The sequence below is a fragment of the Lampris incognitus genome, unplaced genomic scaffold (genome assembly GCF_029633865.1).
Source record: "Lampris incognitus isolate fLamInc1 unplaced genomic scaffold, fLamInc1.hap2 scaffold_249, whole genome shotgun sequence".
Classification (NCBI taxonomy): Eukaryota; Metazoa; Chordata; class Actinopteri; order Lampriformes; family Lampridae; genus Lampris; species Lampris incognitus.
Window position 1 is genome coordinate 10,001 of NW_026611207.1, and position 23,413 is coordinate 33,413.

General features: G+C 50.8%; 1 protein-coding gene across 1 annotated transcript in view; it reads left to right on the forward strand.

Moving 5' to 3' along the window:
- Window positions 1-22,792, forward strand: part of adamtsl4 (ADAMTS-like 4) — a 24,838-nt gene extending 2,046 nt beyond the window's left edge. The window contains exons 2-13 of the mRNA XM_056301953.1: window positions 5,978-6,117; window positions 7,642-7,846; window positions 8,391-8,575; window positions 12,948-13,101; window positions 14,103-14,339; window positions 14,960-15,089; window positions 17,421-17,625; window positions 17,875-18,048; window positions 18,236-18,406; window positions 20,248-20,427; window positions 21,834-21,981; window positions 22,075-22,792. Coding sequence (XP_056157928.1) covers window positions 5,978-6,117; window positions 7,642-7,846; window positions 8,391-8,575; window positions 12,948-13,101; window positions 14,103-14,339; window positions 14,960-15,089; window positions 17,421-17,625; window positions 17,875-18,048; window positions 18,236-18,406; window positions 20,248-20,427; window positions 21,834-21,981; window positions 22,075-22,205 — 2,060 coding nt within the window. The 3' untranslated portion in view covers window positions 22,206-22,792. The remainder of the gene's footprint in view (window positions 1-5,977; window positions 6,118-7,641; window positions 7,847-8,390; window positions 8,576-12,947; window positions 13,102-14,102; window positions 14,340-14,959; window positions 15,090-17,420; window positions 17,626-17,874; window positions 18,049-18,235; window positions 18,407-20,247; window positions 20,428-21,833; window positions 21,982-22,074) is intronic.
- Window positions 22,793-23,413: the final 621 nt, after the last annotated feature.

The window sequence follows — 23,413 nt, forward strand, 5'->3', positions numbered from 1 at the left end:
ACACCAGGGGCTTTCTTTTCACCCACCACACTGGTCTGTGTGTGTGTGTGTGTGTGAGAGAGAGAGAGAGAGAGAGAGAGAGAGCGAGGAGGTGAGGGTGAGAGACAGATAGAAAAACTATCTCACAGATGGACAGACCAACGGAGAGAGATACCGACAACAGGATGAGAGGAGAGAGAAATAAATCGCTCTTCTTTCATCCTGAGCTGAACTGGTCTTAAAATGGGAAGGGAGGGGGGGCAACAAGGAGGGAGGGGGGAGACAGGGGAGAGGAAGGAGCAGGTTTGGGGGGGGCAACAAGGAGGGAGGTACAGATGGGAGAGAGGAGGGAGCAGGTTTGGGGAAAAAAAAAAAAGAGAAGTTCTGTTTGTGAGTTGTTCTGTCGGGGCAGGCGGTTAGCTCGGTCGGCGGTTAGCCGTGTCAGACCGGTGCGGCGGCGGCGTGCGTTATAATTAATCGCCCGCTGCGATAAACATTTACGGAGGAGCGAGAAATGTCTTACAGTAGATGACGACATGTGGCCGAGACTGACCGGCTCTGCCAGAAGAGACGGCCCTCTCTCCACTCGGCTAAGTAAACCGTGTCACGGTGTTTACTCACCAGCGGCCCTATTTGGATTCGACCCCGAACCCTCGCGTCGAGGTGTCCCCCCCCCCCCCCATCAACACACACCAGGCGGTGCACAGTCGCCGTGGACGCGCGTCTCCGTGTGGTTCGTGTCTCCGCTATACAGCTGCAGCCGTCTGTTCAGCCCTCCCCGCAGGCCGCCGTTATCCGCCGCCCTCGTTTACGGTGCGTTTAGGCTGAAACGGTGCAATCAATCACTTCCTGCGCCCCGGCGTCCTGCGGCGTGTCCGATGTTATCGCTCGCCACGGGACGGCTCGGGTTTTATGCCTCGCTAAGCGCCGCGGTGCATGTTCAGGAGCTGGGGCCTCGCACCGTTTAGATGCCTACGCCAGGAAATAAAGCACCGGTGACGGGGCCGATCCATTCCGGCGGAGTTTAGTGCCGTTTCTCAACCGAGGCCTGTCGTCTGTGACCTGTCGTCTGTGACCTTTCGTCTGTGACCTGTCGTCTGTGACCTGTCGTCTGTGGCCTGTTGTCTGTGACCTGTCGTCTGTGACCTGTCGTCTGTGGCCTGTCGTCTGTGACCTGTCGTCTGTGACCTGTCGTCTGTGACCTGTCGTCTGTGACCTGTCGTCTGTGGCCTGTCGTCTGTGACCTTTCGTCTGTGGCCTGTCGTCTGTGACCTGTCGTCTGTGGCCTGTCGTCTGTGACCTGTCGTCTGTGGCCTGTCGTCTGTGACCTGTCGTCTGTGACCTGTTGTCTGTGACCTGTCGTCTGTGACCTGTCGTCTGTGGCCTGTCGTCTGTGACCTGTCGTCTGTGACCTGTCGTCTGTGACCTGTCGTCTGTGGCCTGTCGTCTGTGACCTGTCGTCTGTGACCTTTCGTCTGTGACCTTTCGTCTGTGACCTGTCGTCTGTGACCTTTCGTCTGTGACCTGTCGTCTGTGACCTGTCGTCTGTGGCCTGTCGTCTGTGACCTGTCGTCTGTGACCTGTCGTCTGTGGCCTGTCGTCTGTGACCTGTCGTCTGTGACCTGTCGTCTGTGACCTGTCGTCTGTGGCCTTTCGTCTGTGGCCTGTCGTCTGTGACCTGTCGTCTGTGGCCTGTCGTCTGTGACCTGTCGTCTGTGACCTGTCGTCTGTGACCTGTCGTCTGTGACCTGTCGTCTGTGGCCTGTCGTCTGTGACCTGTCGTCTGTGACCTGTCGTCTGTGGCCTGTCGTCTGTGACCTGTCGTCTGTGACCTGTCGTCTGTGGCCTTTCGTCTGTGGCCTGTCGTCTGTGACCTGTCGTCTGTGGCCTGTCGTCTGTGACCTGTCGTCTGTGACCTGTCGTCTGTGACCTGTCGTCTGTGACCTGTTGTCTGTGACCTGTCGTCTGTGACCTGTCGTCTGTGGCCTGTCGTCTGTGACCTGTCGTCTGTGACCTGTTGTCTGTGACCTTTCGTCTGTGACCTGTCGTCTGTGACCTTTCGTCTGTGACCTTTCGTCTGTGACCTGTCGTCTGTGACCTGTCGTCTGTGACCTGTCGTCTGTGACCTGTCGTCTGTGACCTTTCGTCTGTGGCCTGTCGTCTGTGGCCTGTCGTCTGTGACCTGTCGTCTGTGACCTGTCGTCTGTGACCTTTCGTCTGTGACCTGTCGTCTGTGGCCTGTCGTCTGTGACCTGTCGTCTGTGACCTTTCGTCTGTGACCTGTTGTCTGTGACCTTTCGTCTGTGACCTGTCGTCTGTGACCTTTCGTCTGTGACCTTTCGTCTGTGGCCTGTCGTCTGTGACCTTTCGTCTGTGACCTTTCGTCTGTGGCCTGTCGTCTGTGACCTGTCGTCTGTGACCTGTCGTCTGTGACCTGTCGTCTGTGACCTGTCGTCTGTGACCTTTCGTCTGTGCAGTCGGTTACCCAGCAAAGAGCACGCAGGCATTTCTTTCTTTCTTTCTTTTCTTTCTTTTTTTTCCAACTTTGCATCACTAATTTACTTGAACCGGATGATACCGGCTTTTTACAGGCCTCACCCCTTCTCTGCACACCCATGCTCCCTCCTTCCGGTCACACTCCCTCTCTCTTTCTCCCCCCTCTCTGCTGGAGTTTGTTTAGACGGAGAGATAGTGGGGAAGTATATTTAGACTACATATATTCCACTGTCTGAACACTAAGCTCAGAGAGAGTGAGAAAGAGAGGGGGAGAGAGAAAGAGAGGGGGAGAGTCACAGCGATCGAGAGACAGACAGACAGGAAGGTTCAGGGAGACAAACAGAGAGAGGCAGCCAAGGTCGCCGCGGACAGAAACCCACGAGCGAAACGGAGAGCGAGATGGGGCTCGGTTAGGACTCGGGGAGTCCTCCCAAGACGGTCTTACAGGAGAGGGACGATGAAGGGATGGAGGAACAGGAAGATTAGGGGGGGGGGGGGAATGGCCGGCGGTTAGAGAAACAGCGGGCGAGGGAGGGCAAAACAACACATCTCCCTCTTCTAGCTGCTGCTGTCTCCCTGTCACTGTCTCCATCCTAATCTCTCAAAGATAACTATGAGAGACGGGAACTGAGAACGGGTGAGGGAGGGGAGGCGGTGGGAGCCCCTCTCTCTCACTCTCTGTCTCTCTCTCTCTCTCGCTCTCTTTCGCTCTCCCTTTCTGTCTGTCTGTCTCTCCCTCTCTTGCTCTGTCTCTCTCCCCGTCTCTCTCACTCTCTGTCTCTCTCTCTCGCTCTCCCTGTCTCGTTCTCTCCCTCTCTATCCCTCTCGCCGCCTCTCACTCTGTCTCTGTCTCGCTCGCCCTCTGTCAATTCAATTCAAAGGGCTTTGTTGGCATGAAAGTTTTACAACAATGTTGCCAAAGCATCAAAAGTACAGTTTGAACGGTACACAATAACACCGCTAATGAACATCAACACGACATTGTAACGATCAAGAACGAAACAATAACACAGCCATAACAATAAAGAAACTCTCCCTCTCTCTCGCTCTCTGTCTCTCTTTCTCTGTCTCTCTTTCTCTGTCTCTCTCTCTCTCTCTCTCGCCCCCCTTCACTGTCTGTCTCGCTCTCCCTCTCTCTCTGTCTTGCTCTCTCTCTCACGCTCTCTCTCCCTCTCTCTCTCTCTCTCTCTCTCTCTCTCTCTCTCTCTCTCTCTCGCCCCCCTTCACTGTCTGTCTCGCTCTCCCTCTCACTCTCTATCTCTCTCTCTCTCTCCCTCTCTCTGTCTCTCTCTGTCTCCCTCTCCCTCTCTCTCTCTCTCTCTCTCTCTCTCTCTCTCTCCCTCTCTCTGTCTCTCTCTGTCTCCCTCTCCCTCCCTCTCTCTCTCTCTCTCCCTCTCTCTCTCTCTCTCTCTCTCCCTCTCTCTGTCTCTCTGGTGTCTCCCTCTCCCTCTCTCCCTCTCCCTCCCTCTCTCTCTCTCTCTCCCTCTCTCTCTCTCTCTCTCTCTCCCTCTCTCTGTCTCTCTGGTGTCTCCCTCTCTCTATCTCTCTCTCTCTCTCCCTCTCTCTCCCTCTCTCTGTCTCTCTCTGTCTCCCTCTCCCTCTCTCTCTCTCTCTCTCTCTCTCTCTCCCTCTCTCTGTCTCTCTGGTGTCTCCCTCTCATTCCAGCTCTGTCAAGCAGGGGTAAGGGAGAGTGACTGCGGACGATGGAAAGAGTGCCTCCATAATAAATAGAGATCAGCTTGTTTACATGACACTAATTTCTCACGGATGGAACGATAGTTTCCGACGCAGCGGCTCGTAAGTTTCATTACCCGTGTCATAAATCACAGTGCCGATAGACACGGCGGGACGCGGCGGCCATTAATCGCTAATAATGTTGATGTTCGCACCCACTGGATCGTGTAAACCCAGCTGAGACGGCGAGCTCGGCCTGACGGGCCTTACCTAACGGTGCTGCTGCGTTTCACGGCGTGCCTCCCACATCGTCCCGAGGGGAGCGGAGGAAAGAATGATCGCTGACGTAGAAGTAAAAGCACATTACGGGCTATTATTTAAAATTATGAGTCATCATAACGGCATTTGTTTGAGAACAGGATCATGCGTTTCCATCGGTTGATGGATTTCAGGGGTGCACTCTGTAGAATGAAGTGGCCCGAAGCCCAGACTCTCCTGCAGCTTTCATATCATTTCCTTTCAGCACCGAGTTTTAATTTTTTTATTTTGGCACGTGGGTCGTGTGTGGAGGCTCCGTTATGGTATAGAAATCTCTGTTATGGCTCTAAGTTGATTTGGTAGCCGGACGGCGAAGCGGGGATGGCAGCTGCGATTCCAGGAGCACAGAATTTGTCCTTTTCACCCCAACCCCCACCACCACCACCACTGACAGAGACTCTCATTTTAGAGGCTTAGCAAGATCAGTGTACCCCCAACTAACTCTATGAGCTCATCTGTCTCTCTCACACACACACACCCTTTCTACCCCGGGGCATTAACCCCTGCATCGGCCCCCCCTATTGGTCACATCAAACAGAACGGACAACAGTGGGCCAGTCAGTCACTGTCCGTCAGTGTGTTTATCACACCATTCATCTCTCTCGTCTTTCTCTCTCTTTCAAGGGCCGGCCGCCCTTTCCAATTGCCTAGGCGCACTCTCCTCACATCCCCCCTCCCTTTTTTTGTCAAACCCCCCCCCCTTCTCCCCTGTTCTCTTGCAAGATCCCTCTAAATTCTCCGTTCGTCTATTCATTTGCCCGTCTGCAGGACGCTGAGGAGCTATCATTTCCTCTTGTCTCTCAGAGTAGTCCTCTCCCTCGCTCGCTCTCGCTGACCTCTGTGCTCCCTCGCCCCTCTTCTAAAAGACGCATGTTTCCCTGTGGTGTGCTCCTGGTGGGCTCCCCTCATAAATCCAAGCTTCCTTCTGTCGACGTTTACACCTATCCCCCGTGTTTATGTCTCCTGGGGAGATGCTTGAAGAAGAGCGCTTTTTCGAGGACGCAGGAAATAGGTAGTTGCCCCCCCCCCCTTCTCCCGTCTGACAGTTAGAGGTTCTGTGGTCTGGTCTTGGTTTCCTGAACACATGGAAAGAAGCTCAACACTCAACTGTGTATCCTCCTCATCAGACATATAAAGAAACTACAGACACACACATGCACACACACACACACACACACACACATGCACACAGAAATACAAGCATTTACACATGCACAAATCACATGCATGAACACAAGAACACACACGCACATACATATATGCACACACACACACACACTTATGCAAAAGCAGTTACCAACATATCAAGTCCAGACAAACACACACATGATACAAAATGTACAGGTGTTTGTGCAGAACTGTGCCTGTATAGCGCCCTGTGTGTGTGTGTGTGTGTGTGTGTGTGTGTGTGTGTGTGTGTGTGTGTGTGTGTGTGTGTGTGTGTGTGTGTGTGTGTGTGTATTTTCCCAGCATGTGTTTATATTTGTCTGTGTGCTCTCTACCTGCACAGTGGGTCCAGATAAGCAGTGCGAGCTGACCTGCAGACCCGCCGGCTACCGGTTCTACGTCCGCCAGGCGGAGAGGGTGAGAGACGGCACCCCGTGCTTCAACCTCAGCACCAACGATGTGTGTGTGGACGGACAGTGTATGGTGAGTGTCTGTGTGTTTTGGTGAAAATGAGAGAGACGGGTGTGTGGTGAGGAGGTCAGCATGTCGAAGCCCAGACCCCACCCCACCCCACCCCGTTGCAATGGTTGAGATAGACCGGGGCTTGTCTCTTTCACTTCTGGGCTCGGGGCCTAATTTAAACCTGGCATTCAGATTCAGAATGTCTCCCTTTTTTTTTCTAATACCCTTTTGTCGGCACCTCCTCTCTTTTTTTCCTCTCTTCCATCTCTCCATTATTCTCTTTCTCACTTGTGCTGTTTGTGTCTCTTGTCTATGCCCGTCTCTCTTTTCTGTCTCTCTGTCTGTCTCTGTCTGTCTCTCTCCATCCATTTCTGTCTCTGTCTCTCTCTTTGTCTGTCTGTCTGTCTCTCTCTTTCTGTCTGTCTGTCTCTCTTTCTGTCTCTGTCTGTCTCTCTCTTGCTCTTTCTTTCTGTCTGTCTGTCTCTCACTCTCTTTCTCACATTCCACCCCTTTGTCTCTGGCATTAGTCTGGTCTGGAACAGTTACTGGAAGTATTTCAGACAAACAATAGTGAAATAAACACGAGCTATGTTTCCTCAATGTGTTGATAAAGGGGGGGGGGGAGTCAGCGGCCAGACCCTCAGCTGTTATAATACTGGTATAGTACTCAGCTATTATAACACTGTTATAGTACTGTTATAATACTCAGCTGTTACAATACTGTTATAATATTCAGCTGTTACAAAACTGTTATAATACTCAGCTGTTATAATACTGTTATAATACTCAGCTGTTATAATACTGATATAATACTCAGCTGTTATAATACTATTATAATACTCAGCTGGTATAATACTGTTATAATACTCAGCTGGTATAATACTGGCCATCGCAAGTCCTCGTCCTGGTCTTTGGAAAACGCGGAATACGACGACCAGGCACAGCTGACATAAGTTAACAGCGATAACCTCTCCAGCAGCATGTTTTTACAAAACTCAGCTTCTTCTGGTGAAATGGTCTCGTAGGTGCACCCTGCACACGGGGAGGCTGTTGAATAAAATAACGCTGCACATTTTTCTCCTACCTGTATTCCTGCAAGTCCTGGCCTCGACGCCTTCAGCTAGTTCTCCCCTCCTGAGCTTAACCCCTAAAGGGGAGACACCTAAACCTAACCTCTTCTCAACGGTCCAATCAGCGGACTGCATCCTAGCATGGGAGGCGGGGCTTCTTGGAATGTGGTTTGGGGGAAAAAGCAACTCAACAACATGGTGAAAACACATCGATTCACATTTTCTTATGTTGGAAAAAAAAAAAAGGTCAAATTTTGGTGAAGTATTTGGATGGAAACATGGCGAGCAGCAATGGATGAGAAATGTCTCTAACAGTAGAATAATTATCCTCCTCTTTGCGTCTGCTCCTCCTCCCTCCCTGCCCCTCGCCTCACCCTTATCCCATTCACACACACACACACTCTGCTCCCGCCTCATTTAATTGTCTCGCCCATCCATCACTTGTGTCTTTTCTCCCCCTTCTTACCCGACTCAGACGGAGGGTTGTGATGGGGTACTGGGCTCCGGCTCGGTGATTGACAGGTGTGGCGTGTGCGGCGGAGGGGAAAACTCCTGTCGTAAGGTGACGGGAAGTTTCCAGAATGCCACAGTCCCACTGGGTTACCACAAGATCCTGGACATCCCAGTCGGGGCCACGTTCATCAACATCACCGAGAGACGAGCGAGCCCCAATTACCTGGGTGAGCTGCGACACACACACACACACACACACACACACACACACACACACACACATAGCTTGAAATCTCTTAGATAATACTTGCTACTGTTCCAGTATAAGCGAGATGCTGGCAGGTTGCAAATTTTGCAATGAGCTTTGGCCCGTGTCTTTCCTCTTTCTGTGTGTGTGTGCGTATGCTGGCTCTCTAAATTCTGCGTGGCAGCAGACAGAATTGGGGGCAGATAAAGCTAGTATTGTTAGATCCAATGGGGAACCAGTGAAGTGTGTGTGTGTGTGTCTGTGTCTGTGTGTGTGTGTTTCTGTGTCTGTGTCTGACTGTTTAACTGCCCCACTGTTTATTAATGAGACCACGCTCCCCAGTCTGTGTTTGCCTGTGTGGGGGTATGTTTGAACTCATCGGGGTTTCCTTGGAATTTACTGCTTTGCAGACTAAACAGGAGTTAAAATAAGAAAGGAAAGATTAACCCTAACCTTCCCCCTCCTCTTCCATGCCCCTTCATCCTGCCCACCCTTCCCCACTGTGCCCTCCCCCTCTCCCCCAGCCATGAGGAGTGGGACGGGGGCGTCTGTGGTGAACGGGCGATGGGTTGTAGACCCTCCAGGCGAGTACCAGGCCGGGGGGACCACCTTCACCTACACCCGACCGAGAGCGCAGGCCGAGGGGCAAGAAGAGAAAGGAGAGTCCCTCACGGCGCCGGGACCCATCACCACGCAGCTGCAGCTATATGTGAGGACCGCAGCACACGCAGAACATCTTAATACTTTGAGCAAAAACAAAAAAACAGTGTCTCAATGATGAAGGTTAATACTAAGAACAACAACAACCATGCAAAACACACACACACACACACACACACACACACACGTGCACACACACACACGTGTACGTGAGTATTTAACATCTCCATAACATTGTCTCTAAGCCACAGGTCTGTCCCAGACGCTCTCCTGGTTCTTGTCAAGATCCTGCAGATAGGCTTTGGCATTACTTTGACATTACGCTGGGTTAAGGCCGGCGGTGCCGAGGCTTCATAAGACCAGCCCAGGCTTAATAATAACAGCCCCGACCTCGGAGTAAGATCCTCATAAAGAAAGGGTTTCATCGGAAGCTTCCCATCCAGTAAACAGGAGGCCGGGGGAGGGGGTAAAGATAGCAGGCCTCCCTACCGAACCCGCAGTTTGATCTCAGTGGAATCAACCACACGTAGTAAGGCATCATGAGATGTAGAAATAGACGAGGAGAATAGCTGATTAAAATGTCGCCGGAGCACCCGGCTGCTTACGATTTGATGACCTTGACGGTTTAAAGTCACGTGACGTGGGCAGCAGGGCGGGGCTGGACGTAGCAGGCGAGGTGGACTTAATATCTGATTTAAGTCAAGTCGAGTCAGTTTTCTCTGCGTAGCCCAATATCACAAATGACAAATTTGCCTCGAGGGGCTTTATAGCAACACAACACAACACAACATCGATCAGTAGAACAGCCTTTTCAACAGCAACCTTCAGACGTTTGCATGAAACAATCCCAGGTTCCAGTGATCTGTAAGAAACTCTGGATTGATGGTGATGCCAAATCTGTGACACCACCGCCATGTCGTCGTGATCTTCTCTGACCACAACAGTGATGTATTAGAGAACACGGGCCGTGACACCACCGCCATGCCGTCGTGATCTTCTCTGACTACAACAGTGATGTATTAGAGAACACGGGCCGTGACACCACCGCCATGCCGTCGTGATCTTCTCTGACCACAACAGTGATGTATTAGAGAACACGGGCCGTGACACCACCACGATGCTGTCGTGATCTTCTCTGACCACAACAGTGATGTATTAGAGAACACAGGCTGTGACACCACCGCCATGCCGTCGTGATCTTCTCTGACTACAACAGTGATGTATTAGAGAACACGGGCCGTGACACCACCGCCATGCCGTCATGATCTTCTCTGACCACAACAGTGATGTATTAGAGAACACAGGCTGTGACACCACCGCCATGTCGTCGTGATCTTCTCTGACCACAACAGTGATGTATTAGAGAACACGGGCCGTGACACCACCGCCATGCCGTCGTGATCTTCTCTGACCACAACAGTGATGTATTAGAGAACACGGGCCGTGACACCACCGCCATGCCGTCGTGATCTTCTCTGACCACAACAGTGATGTATTAGAGAACACGGGCCGTGACACCACCGCCATGCCGTCGTGATCTTCTCTGACCACAACAGTGATGTATTAGAGAACACGGGCCGTGAAACCACCGCCATGCCGTCGTGATCTTCTCTGACTACAACAGTGATGTATTAGAGAACAGGGGCCAATTGATGGTGATGCCAAATCTGTGACACCACCGCCATGCCGTCGTGATCTTCTCTGACGACAACAGTGATGTATTAGAGAACACGGGCCGAGCGTTTATGCCGCCAGCAATAAATATCCTTTAAGTTGTGGTCAATGTGCTTAATGTGCCACGTGCCGTTAATACCAGCAGCTGTCAAAACACACGGTTAGCTAATGTTAGCAATAACATTACAGCTGTAAAGAGAAATGACTATTCCCTCTAATGCTGCTGCCACCTACGTATGTCTGGTTTTACCCTGTCTCTCTTCAAATGTAGTCGTAGAGTAATATAGTGACCAGTTTATTATATACTAATAGATAGATTAATTAATTAATAGATTAATTGTAAAGCACTTTGAGTGGCTGTTGCAGCTAGAAAAGCACTGTATATAAATATATAAATATATAAAATGCAATTTGATTGATTGATTGATTGATCAGCAGTTCTGTCTGTTTTAATTTGACCAGTTTAGATTTTCAGCATTCTATATTATTCTTCTATTATATTTCCCTCACTCTGTTTTTATTAATTCTTTCATATCGTCCACATTCTATTTTATTAAGTTTTGACTTTTTATCAAATTTCATTTTTGTTTGTACTTTTTAGTTTTACCCTGTCGTATCTGTTAGGATTCTTCTTCTTCTTCTTTGTCTGCCCTAAAAGCATCTGGGTCTCAGAAACCGTGACAGCTAACAGTTCCCGAACTTAGCGGCTAGGTTGGAAATGTCCCCCGCTACTCAGACAAAAACAAATATATACAGATTGGCCAGATGGCGGCGCTATAACAACGACCTTTACGTTTCGGCCTAACTTTTGAACCGTGAGTCCCAGAAACAAGATCCTTTATTTCCTGGGTTCTGTGGGTCCAGACGAGTGTAAAGACTGAAGCCACGCCCACTTGAGTTTCGAAAGACTTTCTGCCATTTTGAATTTTGCCCATTTTTTTTTGTTCACTACTCCTACAAATTTTGAGCAATTGTCACCAAATTTGGTGCAGCGCATCTCTGGAGCAAGCCAGAAAAAGTTGCGATTTGGATTTCTGATATTCCACAGGGTGTCTTTATACAAGCCAACCACATTTTATCAAAGTAGCTGATTTTCTAAACGTTGCAGGTCATGAATGCGTCGAGCTATCAACCTGAACGTTGAGACACGTGTTCAGGAGTTTTCACTGAACTTACATATTAACGCAGATTGGGTTACGTGTTTGCCCCTCGCCCGCTGCTGCTTGCAGCTGTTATTACTGAACATATTTTATCCCATAATAAGGCAAACCAAGCTGTTTCCTTCCACGATACGATATGAAATGATACAACTTCATAGTCACTTTGCCCTGAAATTCATTTTGCATCTTTAAGCAGTTCTGTTCAAGAGATTAACACACAAATTGAATTTGCAGTTACACAATTGACACTTGCCGTAGACATCAAACAGTCATGACAAACGTACATATCACATTATATCCTCTGGATGCAGATCTCAGCAGCACTCTGGTTTTGGTTTTGCAGCAGGGTCGACTGGTGTATAAAGAATTCCTCAGCCCGTTGTGTTTATAGAGGTACGAAACACTTAAACGTGTTTTCGGAGCGGTGCGGTGAATGCCATGACTGTACGGTGATGAAACACATCAGTGCTGGTGTCAATGTTGACATTTCCTACCAAAGTTATAAAAATCGGCATTGCCCCATGCTCCTGCCCCTCACATGCACTCCCGCCCCCTCCTCACCCCCCGGTCTCTTGACCACTTTTTAGCAGTTTTTAAAACAATGCAGTGGGTGGAGTTAGGCTCGGACCGGGGGGGGGGGTTACACTTTAAATGTGAGGGGCTCTGAATCGCCTGTTAGAGGGCAGAAGTCGGGTGTTCTCCGTTTAAGACATGCGAGGAGTCAGAGGAGACGACGTCAGCAAGTCTGAGCACGCCGCCGGTCCTGAATCGCGTGAAAGGAGCGTGCCACAGGCCGACCAGTGATCTTCACACGGATTTGATTATATAGTTTAAAGTTTTCACACACAGGCCGCTGAGCCGGGCCGTCCTGCAGCACAGCATGATGCTCTGGATGACTGATTAAATGATAATGATAATAACAATAGAAATAATAATAATGTGGCTACTGGCTCCAAAAGATCTGAGTCTTATGAAGAAAGTAAATGCACCGCTGCATCTTACAAATACATCCTATATGAGAAGTCCGTCTGTCATGACAACGGGCGTTTGTGTGAAGAGACTTGTTTAATTTCCGTGTTGTGAATTGTACTGGAGGCAGCTGACAGTCAGGAGGAAGGCTAAAGATAATGTCCTCTGTCTTGCTGGAGTTGATAATAAGAGCATTTTTATCACACCGTTCAGTCAGCCAGTCAACACTACATGCTAACTGAATGGTGTGCTAAAAATGCTTTTATATTTCCTTCCTTTTTGTCTGTGAGGTGCATTGTGTTGCATTTGGACTGCACAAAATGTGCTCCATACATAAATGTTGACCGATTTGATTGAGAAAAAAAGGAGTCTCCGGTTCAAACCTTTGCGTCAGCCACCCTGCCAAAGTGTCCTTGAGCAGGACGCTGACGCCCGTTTTCCATTTGTGTGCGGTAGCTGTGCCCTGCCCTCGACCTCCTCGTGCAGCAAGCAAGCGAAAAGCTATTACCCCCGGAGGGACCAATAAAGTCAGGAGTAGGACGTTTGTTTAATGTGTCATGGGGCGCGTCCCATCGTCTCCCCGCATCCTGCTGCTAACATGGCGGCGCTGCTCCACAGATCATTTTCCACCGGCAGAACCCGGGCATCGACTACCGGTTCTACGTCCCCGCAGAGAAGACGGAGGCCGAGAAAGAGAGGCCCAGGGAGAGGGAGGTGGCGAGGGAGAGGCCGAGAGACAGAGACGGCCCGAGGGCGCCCCTTCGAAGCGCCAGTGAGTTTGACGGTATCCTTCCTCTCCCCTCCCCCCCCCCTTCTCCCCCCCCCCCCCATCACCTCCGTCTTTCCTCGGCTTTTTCTAGTCTTTGAAGTTGTTTTAGTTTTAGTTTTGTTTTGTCTTTTAATGTCGGCACGCTCCGCACAGTAGTGTTGTGCGTTTATTGTGAGCGGGTGTGCAGTGAGCACACGGCCGGGGCTTGTGAGACACGGCGAGCAGCGTTAATCACAACAGAAGGTCTCCATGTTCGCGATGTCCAAAATACACGAGTTCAGCTAATCGAGTCCAGATTCCCAGGGAATGACTGACGTGTCTGCAAATTACTGAGGGGTGTGGTTGTGGGTCAAGAGGGAAGGGTTCCACCATGTGTATGTGTGTGTGGTTCTTTAAATATGTGTTATTTAAATGAGGGGTGAGAATATATTTTGTATATGTGTGTGTGTGGTTATGTAAGTATGTGTTTGGTATGTAAATGAGTGGTGAGAATACGTTTTGTGTGTGTGTGTGTGTGTGTGTGTGTAATGTAACAATGAGAGATTCAGTTTGTGTGCATGCTCTTTAACAGTTGTTTGTGTGTGTGTGTGTGTGTGTGTGTTTGTCCGTGTGTGTGTGTGTGTGTGTATGTGTTTGTCCGTGTGTGTGTGTGTGTGTGTGTGTGTGTGTCCGTGTCCGTGTGTGTGTGTGTGTGTACATGCATGATGTCAATGGGAGGGTGAAAGTGAAGTAGGCTATCTGGTCTCATCCGCTGTCATGAGACCCTGACCTCATTATGACATCATAAGCCACTGATTCACATGTTCTGCCTTTCAATATTTCACCATCCCTTTTCTTCATATCTCCCTTCCCCCTGTCACTTCTTTCCCCTCATACGCCTCTCTATTAATCTTTTCCTGTTCCCCCTGCTTCTCTGTTCCATCATTTGGTGTCCTCTATTTTTACCTTCCCTGTCATTCCTTCCTTCAATTCTTATTTGCCTCCTTCTTAAGCTCCTCTCACAGTGTCGGTGGAAGACCATGTACCTCCTCTTCCCCCCATTTCGGGCCCTTCCTTCCCCTCATCCTCGTCCGCCTCATCCTCCTCGGACCGCTGGACTTCAGAGAGGTCTCGCCCCCGCAGCTCTGCGCCCAACCGTAACGCCAGGATACCCCCTCGCACCGACCTGCCTCCCGACACACAGCCGCCGTTTGTGTGGAGGAGGGGTGGGCTCACTGAGTGTTCTGCTTCCTGTGGCAAAGGTCAGATTACTTGGTTACCTTTTGAAACAGCTCATTCAATAGCTTTTTTTAGTCAATAGATTTCTCTTTTCTGTTAAAATCCCATAGTCAAGCCTTTTGGGAGTCTTACTTTAAAAGATATGTGGTGTCTCCCCCTAGTGGTTTTTGGGGGAAGGTGCAAAAAACGTTTTTGATGTGAATGGTTGATGTTTTTAATCTCATTGATATTTGATGGTCCTGGCTCCTGAGTCCTTTGAAGGTTCTGGGTTTGAGCCCCGGGGTAGTCCATCCTTGGGGGTCGTCCCGGGTCGTCCTCTGTGTGGATGGAGTTTGCATGTTCTCCCCGTGTCTGCGTGGGTTTCCTCCGGGTGCTCCGGTTTCCTCCCACAGTCCAAAGACATGTAGGTCAGGTGAATCGGCCGTACTAAATTGTCCCTAGGTATGAATGTGTGTGTATGTCGGCCCTGTGTGATGGTCTGGCGGCCTGTTCAGGGTGTCTCCCTGCCTGCCGCCCAATGACTGCTGGGATAGGCTCCAGCATCTCCGTGACCCTGAGAGCAGGATAAGTGGTTTGGGTAATGGATGGATGGGTGATATTTGATGGTTTTTCTCTCTCTCTCTCTCTATTTTTCTCCATGCAGGTTCTCAGCACAGGGTGATTCTGTGTATAAACCGCCATACGGACCAGGAAGTTCCAGAGAGGAAGTGTGACTCTGCAGCCAAACCTATCGCTGAGGAAGAGCCCTGTAACACAAACCCCTGTCCACCATTGTGAGCATATTCGACAAAGATTTTCACTTGCATTTGTCAAAGATTTCACTCCATATAGAGATAGATAGATACAGTGCATCCGGAAAGTATTCACACCCCTTCACTTTCCCCACATTTTGTTATGTTACAGCCTTATTCCAGAATGGATTAAATTCCTTTTTTTTCTCATCAATCTACATGCAATACCCCATAATGACAAAGTAAAAAAGGTTTTGTAGAAATTTATTAAAAATAAAAACTGAAATATTGCATGTACATAAGTATTCACACCCTTTACTCAGTACTTGGTTGAGGCACCCTTGGCAGCGATTACAGCCTCAAGTCTTCTTGGGTATGAAGCTACAAGCTTGGCACACCTATATTTGGGGTATTTCTCCCATTCTTCTCTGCAGATCCTCTCGAGCTCTGTAAGGTTAGATGGGGAGCGTCGCTGCACAGCTATTTTCAGGTCTTTCCAGAGATGTTCAATGGGGTTCAAGTCTGGGCTCTGGCTGGGCCACTCAAGGACATTCATAGACTTGTCCCGAAGCCACTCCTTTGTTGTCTTGGCTGTGTGCTTAGGGTCGTTGTCGTGTTGAAAGGTAAACCTTCGCCCCAGTCTGAGGTCCTGAGCGCTCTGGAGCAGGTTTTCATCAAGGATCTCTCTGTACTTTGCTCCATTCATCTTTCCCTCGATCCTGACTAGTCTCCCAGTTCCTGCCGCTGATGATGCTGCCACCACCGTGCTTCACTGTAGGGATGGTATTAGCAAGGTGATGAGAGGTGCCTGGTTTCCTCCAGATGTGACGTTTGGCATTCAGGCCAAAGAGTTCAATCTTGGTTTGATCAGACCAGAGAATCTTGTTTCTCATGGTCTGAGAGCCCTTTAGGTGCCTTCTGGCAAACTCCAAGTGGGCTGTCATGTGTCTTTTACTGAGTAGAGGCTTCCGTCGGGCCACTCTGCCATAAAGGCCTGCTTGGTGGAGTGCTGCAGAGATGGTTGTCCTTCTGGAAGGTTCTCCCATCTCCACAGAGGAATGCTGGAGCTCTGTCAGAGTGACCATCGGGTCCTTGGTCACCTCCCTGACCAAGGCCCTTCTCCCCCGATTGCTCAGTTTGGCTGGGCGGAAGAGTCCTGGTGGATCCAAACTTCTTCCATTTATGAATGATGGAGACCACTGTGCTCTTCGGGACCTTCTGTGCCTCGATACAATCCTGTCTCAGAGGTCCACAGACAATTCCTTTGACTTCATGGCTTGGTTTCTGCTCTGACATGCACTGTCTACAGTGGGACCTTATATAGACAGGTGTGTGCCTTTCCAAATCATGTCCAATCAATTGAATTTACTACGGGTGGACTCAAATTAAGATGTAGAAACATCTCAAGGATGATCAGCGGAAACAGGATGAACCTGAGCTCAATTTTGAGAGTCATAGCAAAGGGTGTGAATACTTATGTACATGCAATATTTCAGTTTGTTATTTTTAATAAATTTGCAAAAATTTCTACAAAACCTTTTTCACTTTGTCATTATGGGGTATTGTGTGTGGATTGATGAGGAGATAAAAAAAGGAATTTAATCCATTCTGGAATAAGGCTGTAACATAACAAAATGTGGGGAAGGCGAAGGGGTGTGAATACTTTCCGGATGCACTGTATATAGGGATATGTACATATATAGGGATCATAATAACAATATTGATACTAATGCTTATTTATGTAGCACCTCTCATACATGAGATGCAGGCTAAAGTGCTTCACAATAGAAAGAAGCAGACAAACTAAACAATTACAAGCAGAATAAGACTGGGTGTGTCCGGGTAGCATAGCGGTCTAGTCCGTTGCCTACCAACATGGGGATCGCCGGCTTGAATCCCCGTGTTACCTCCGGCTTGGTCGGGCGTCCCTACAGACACAATTGGACGTGTCTGCGGGTGGGAAGCCGGATGTGGGTATGTGTCCTGGTCGCTGCACTAGCGCCTCTGGTTGGTCGTGGCGCCTGTTCGGGGGGGAGGGGGAACAGGGGGGAATAGCGTGATCCTCCCACGCGCTACGTCCCCCTGGCGAAACTCCTCACTGTCGGGTGAAAAGAAGCGGCTGGTGACTCCACATGTATCAGAGGAGGCATGTGGTAGTCTGCAGCCCTCCTCGGATCAGCAGAGGAGGTGGAGCGGCGACCGGGATGGCTCAGAAGAGTGAGGTAATTGGCCAGGTACAATTGGGGAGAAAAGGGGGGGGGGGATTTCCACTCCCCAGCTTTTAACTTCAGAGATTGCAGAATTGTCAGAAGCCAGTTTGCGTTTGAAAGCATGTGAGCGAGCGTGGCGTCTCACTTTAACACCTGTGTCCAGCTGGGAGGCCAGCGCGTGGTCGGAGTGCAGCGTGTCGTGTGGTGAGGGGGTGCAGCAGAGACAGCTCCAGTGCAGGCAGAGCTTTGGGAACCGCTCCACCATGGTGCACCCGCAGCGCTGTGCCACGCTCACCCCACCGGCATCCACACAGACCTGCCAGCTACGCCTCTGCTCCCATTGGGAGGCAGACTCTGACTGGAGCACGGTCAGTCAAGCAACGTCTGTGTGTGTGTGTGTGTGTGTGTGTGTGTGTGTGTGTGTGTGTGTGTGTGTGTGTGTGTGTGTGTGTGTGTGTGTGTGTGTTTGTGTGTAATTAATTGCATACATGGTTTTTTTTGTTTTGTTTACTTGGATCACTTAGTTTGGCTCTCCTCTCATTACCCCTTTAACTTCTCTTTTTTCTGTCTATCTGTCTTTCTGTCTTTCTTTCTCTCTGTCTCTCTCTCACACACAGTGTTCAGTGGACTGTGGACTGGGGAGGAGGACGCGGAGCGTGCACTGCGTCAGTGACCATGGCGACGTTGTGAATGACAAGGAGTGCAACTCCAGACTCCGCCCACAAGGGAGTGAGGAATGCAACATGGGGCCTTGCGTGACCAACTGGTACTTCACTGACTGGTCTAACACTGTGAGTAAATTATACACACACACACACATTTGCACCCCCCTTAAAGGGGTATGAGAGGGGGGAGGTAGTCAACAGCATACCCATGTCGCAGAGGGTTAATTTGCTTTGAAACACAGACATGCACACACACTAAAACATGCATCTTCCATTAGTCCTCAACATGTTTCCCATCCTGTCTTTGCTTCAGTGTTCAGCGCAGTGTGGCCCCGGGGTGCAGAGGAGGGAGGTGGTGTGTCTGACCCGCGGAGGAGGGAGAGAGGATGGAGACTGCGTTGGGGAGAAGCCAGCGGAAATGAAGGCCTGTAACAGGGGAGCCTGTGTGCCCACCACCATGTGGTACAGCAGCCCCTGGACACCGGTAGGATGGAGGAAAGAGAGACAGATTTAGATTTGACGGGACATGTGATGGGGGTCTTCTTTCTAAAGCTTGATATTTATATCTTAAAATGGCACCGGGTACGTTTTTGAATTTCAATGACATCTCTTACGTCAGTTGTTACAAAGACAACCTGAGGCACTTTTTTTTTCTTCTTCATAGCGTAGCATAAAGATACGTGCGTTTGTTTACAAGCCGTATTCAGGAGACCATCATGGATGAAGAGGAGGTAGTTAAAGTCAAATTGCTATACTTATATGTGTGCCGTAAAGCAATCCCTATATTTCCAGGGAGGTTTGTGCCTGTTGGCAGACAAATGCATAGAGAAATCTTGCCACCTTGGGACTTTTGATACAGACACTGGCATTTCTGGCTTTAGATTGGAGGTTAAAAAGTTTGTACAATGGTGTGATGACCATCATCTTATTGCAAACACTAAGAAAACAAGAAATGATTTTTGATCCAGGATATCTGGGGGGAGGCATGGTGGTGCAGTGGGTAGCACGGTTGCCTCACAGCAACAAGGTCTTGGGTTCGAGCCCTGGGGTTGTCCAACCTTGGGGGTCGTTCCAGGTTGTCCTCTGCTGTGTGGAATTCGCATGTTCTCCCCGTGTCTGCGTGGGTTTCCCCCCACAGTCCAAAGACATGTAGTCGGCCGTACTAAATTGTCCCTAGGTGTGAACGTGTTTATGTGTGTGTGTGTGTCGGCCCTGTGATGGACTGGCGGCCTCTCCAGGGTGTCTCCCTGCCTGCCGCCCAATGACTGCTGGGATAGGCTCCAGCATCCCGTAACCCGAGAGCAGGATAAGCAGTTTGGATAGTGGATGGATGGATATTTGGAGGATCCTGCTCCACTACTGATCCATAACGCTTGTATTACCCGGGTTCATTCTTATAAACACTTGGGTGTACATATTGACTATACTCTGTCTTGGACTGTCCCTGTGAATTCTGTAGGTACTAAGATCCAACAGAGACTCTACTTTTTGCACAGACTCAGGGTGTTTGGAGGTTGGACAGAGGGTAATGGTGTTATGTTATCTTGCTGAGACAGAGAATATATTACGTTAGAGAATCTCAGCTTGGTTTGGTAACAAATCAGTTAAGTTAAAATCACAAATGAGCAGACTGGTCCACAAAGCAATGAAAGTGATGGGGGTGAGGGAGCATCCCTGCCTCCAAATGCTCTTTGAGAAGACAATAGCTAAACAGGCTAGGGACATTAGCGCTGACCCCTCTCACGTCGCGTATTCAGAATACAAACTGCTCCCATCAGGTAGACGCTACAGGGTTCCGGTTAAATACAGGTAAAGGCACCTGACCCGGTATAAAAACTCTTTATCAGTGGATCTCCTAAACTAAGGAGGACATAAGGACGGGGTGAAATGAGGGGCTGTGTTGCACGTATTTGAATGCACTTCATGTCTGTTACTGCACTATAAAGTAGTATGTCTTTATATGTGGCAGCGTCACGTCCAAGACAAATGTCCCTCAGGGAAAATAATCTTGAATCTTGCAAAACAAGGCTCGTGTCATTCTCCCAGAGCCGTCACACTGTTCCCCCAAAATGAATCTAACGATGGTCCGTTAAAGCAATAAAGTTACCCGGTGCCGCTTTAGCTGCCTTATTCTGTGAGTTTGCGCTGATACCTGTTAATATAATGCATATTTCCAAAAGACCCTTTCTGTCACGTTATACTTTTCAATCTTGCTGTTTTATTGTCATTTTGGCTTCTTACTTTTTAGGTGAGATGTTTTTTGTTTTTTGTCTGACCTTTTTTTGGGTTTCACCGTGTTTTTCCCTCTGTCTGCTCTGTCGCCAGTGTAACGTTCCATGTGGGAACGGGACTCAGAGACGGGACATCATTTGTGTCCAGAAGATGGGCAACGATTTTACTCTGGTGCCACCTGGCGAGTGCGCCCACCTGGACAAACCGACTGCCGTCCAGGAGTGTGAGATGGGATCGTGCAAGCCTCGGTGGTTCACAACCGAATGGAGCGCGGTGAGGGACACAGAAATGATGGACAGTGAGACAGGGGGACAATAATAATACGGTTGAGAAACGGATCAAGTGAAATGGAAGTTACATCGGGGACGTGGTCAGGATAATTCGGGGTAATGTGTCAGAGGTGCGTGTGGTCAAGTCCAGTACGTCACCTCGAGAGCACTATCACCAAAAGGATGTCGGTAATTTGGCGTCCAGGCAGCATGGCAGTCTATTGTGTTGCCTACCAACACGGGGATCGCCGGTTCAAATCCCTGTGTTACCTCCGGCTTGGTCGGGCGTCCCTACAGACACTATTGGCCGTGTCTGCGGGGGGGAAGCTGGATGTGGGTCACTGCACCAGCGCCTCCTCTGGTCAGTCGGTGCGCCTGTTTAGGGGGAAGGGGGAACTGGGGGGGAACAGCGTGATCCTCCCACGCGCTACGTCCCCCCGGTGAAACTCCTCACTGTCGGGTGAAAAGAAGCGGCTGGCGACTCCACATGTATCAGAGGAGGCATGTGGTAGCCTGCAGCCCCTCCTGGATCGGCAGAGGGGGCGGGGCAGTGACCGGGACGGCTCGGGGGAGGGAGGTGAGTGGCCGGGTACAATTAGAGAGAAAACAGGGGGGAAAAAATCCCAAAAAAAGAATATCAGTCATTTGTGTACTGCATTGATTTAATGTGCTATCATCTGTGTTCTCTCCAAAGTCTTGGGAGCTTGAATGCAGCGTGGATGTTTTTTCACTCGTTGCCTCCGCCCGCTGATGACCGCCTGTCTGTTACGCGTGGTTTTTTGCGATGTCTAGAAAAACGTCATTGGTGACACGAGCCCCTGGTAAACTGTGCAGCGGTGGGATATGCTGTCGGCTGATCAGCGGCTCAGTCAAAGCAGCTGCTCATTTCCCTGCAGTATTCCATAAGGCTCGGGAGCACGTAACACTTCTGTCCTGTGGACGGAATTTGCTTGTAAAAGCTAACGCCGGGGAGCGGCACGGTGGCACCGTGGTGAGCGCGGTCGCCTCACAGCAAGACGGTCCCGGGTTCGAGCCCCGGGGTAGTCCAACCTTGGGGCTCGTCCTCTGTGTGGAGTTCGCATGTTCTCCCCGTGTCTGCGTGGGTTTCCTCCGGGGGCTCCGGTTTCCTCCCACAGTCCAAAGACATGTAGGTCAGGTGACTCGGCCGTACTAAACAGCCCCTAGGTGTGTGTATGTGTGTGTGTGTGTGTGTGTGGGATGGGGGGGGGGTGGCCTGTGATGGCCTGGCGGCCTGTCCAGGGTGTCTCCCCGCCTGCCGCCCAGTGGCTGCTGGGACAGGCTCCGGCATCCCCCGCGACCCTGAGCAGGGTAAGTGGTCTGGATAAGGGATGGATGGATTGTCGTCTCTCTCTCTCTCACTCTCTCGTCTTCCTCTCGCCCCTGCCTCAGTGTTCCCGCTCATGTGGAAAGGGCGTGCAAATGAGGGAGGTACGGTGTCTGTCGGCGGACAAACAGCACAGCCAGGACTGCGACTTCATCGCCAAGCCCGAACAGGAGCAGATCTGCAACACGATACCTTGCAGTCCACAGGTTACAGGTGTGTGTGTGTGTGACATATTCTGTCTATACCATCACATCTCGATCTGTCTCCCCCACTCACCTCTCTCCTCTCTCCCCCTTTGTTTTGTAGATGAGAACTGCAGGGACCGACGCCATAACTGCATGATGGTGGTCCAGGCCCGGCTTTGCGTGTACTCCTATTACAAGACTGCCTGCTGCGCCTCCTGTACCCAGAGCGCCCAGCGGGCAAAGAGACACTGACCAGCCGCTCGCGAACAGCCGAGGATGCGTGGAGATCGGGGGGGGGTGGGGGGATGGGGGGGTCACAGTGCAGGTCAACCGTAGAAATGACAAGTCTATAGAGACGGGGACCGCCTCAAGTGGACCCGACTCCCGTGACGGCATATACCAGTTCAGATTACCTTGTTAGCCATATCCCTGCCAGTCGTTGGGGCGAAACACTGTGAAAAAATACTCGGCCTCTCCCGGCCCCCCCCCCCCCCACCGCACGCCACTATCTCACACCACACTCGGCCACAATACTCCACCCGTCTTCCCATTCATCCGCGTTTGCTTCATCGGGCCCGTCGCGTACCGTTCGCCGCCATCCCCCTCCCCACGAGGCCCGTTTCCATGGCCGAGGACACGGCCGCGTGTCAGCGGCCAGAACCGGCGCTCCGGCGCCTCCCGACAGCCGTGGTCGGGAACACGAGCCGCTAAATTGGAAGAAAAGAGCCGTAAAACGTGTGGCAGGCGGTTCGCCCCCCCCCCCCCCGTAAAAGCCCCAGCAGCCACCCCCCCGTAACGTAACCGGGAGGATTCCCTCCGCGTGTTGTGTATCCGTTCTCCGTGCCAACAGATCTGTCCTCCGCTGTCCTCCGATCTGTCCTCCGCTGTCCTCCGATCTGTCCTCCGATCTGTCCTCCGCTGTCCTCCGATCTGTCCTCCGATCTGTCCTCCGCTGTCCTCCGATCTGTCCTCCGATCTGTCCTCCGATCTGTCCTCCGATCTGTCCTCCGATCTGTCCTCCGATGTCCTCCGATCTGTCCTCCGCTGTCCTCCGATCTGTCCTCCGATCTGTCCTCCGATCTGTCCTCCGATCTGTCCTCCGCTGTCCTCCGATCTGTCCTCCGATCTGTCCTCCTCTGTCCTCCGATCTGTCCTCCGATCTGTCCTCCGCTGTCCTCCGATCTGTCCTCCGATCTGTCCTCCGCTGTCCTCCGATCTGTCCTCCGCTGTCCTCCGATCTGTCCTCCGATCTGTCCTCCGATCTGTCCTCCTCTGTCCTCCGATCTGTCCTCCGATCTGTCCTCCGCTGTCCTCCGATCTGTCCTCCGATCTGTCCTCCGCTGTCCTCCGATCTGTCCTCCGATCTGTCCTCCGATCTGTCCTCCGATCTGTCCTCCGATCTGTCCTCCGCTGTCCTCCGATCTGTCCTCCGATCTGTCCTCCGATCTGTCCTCCGCTGT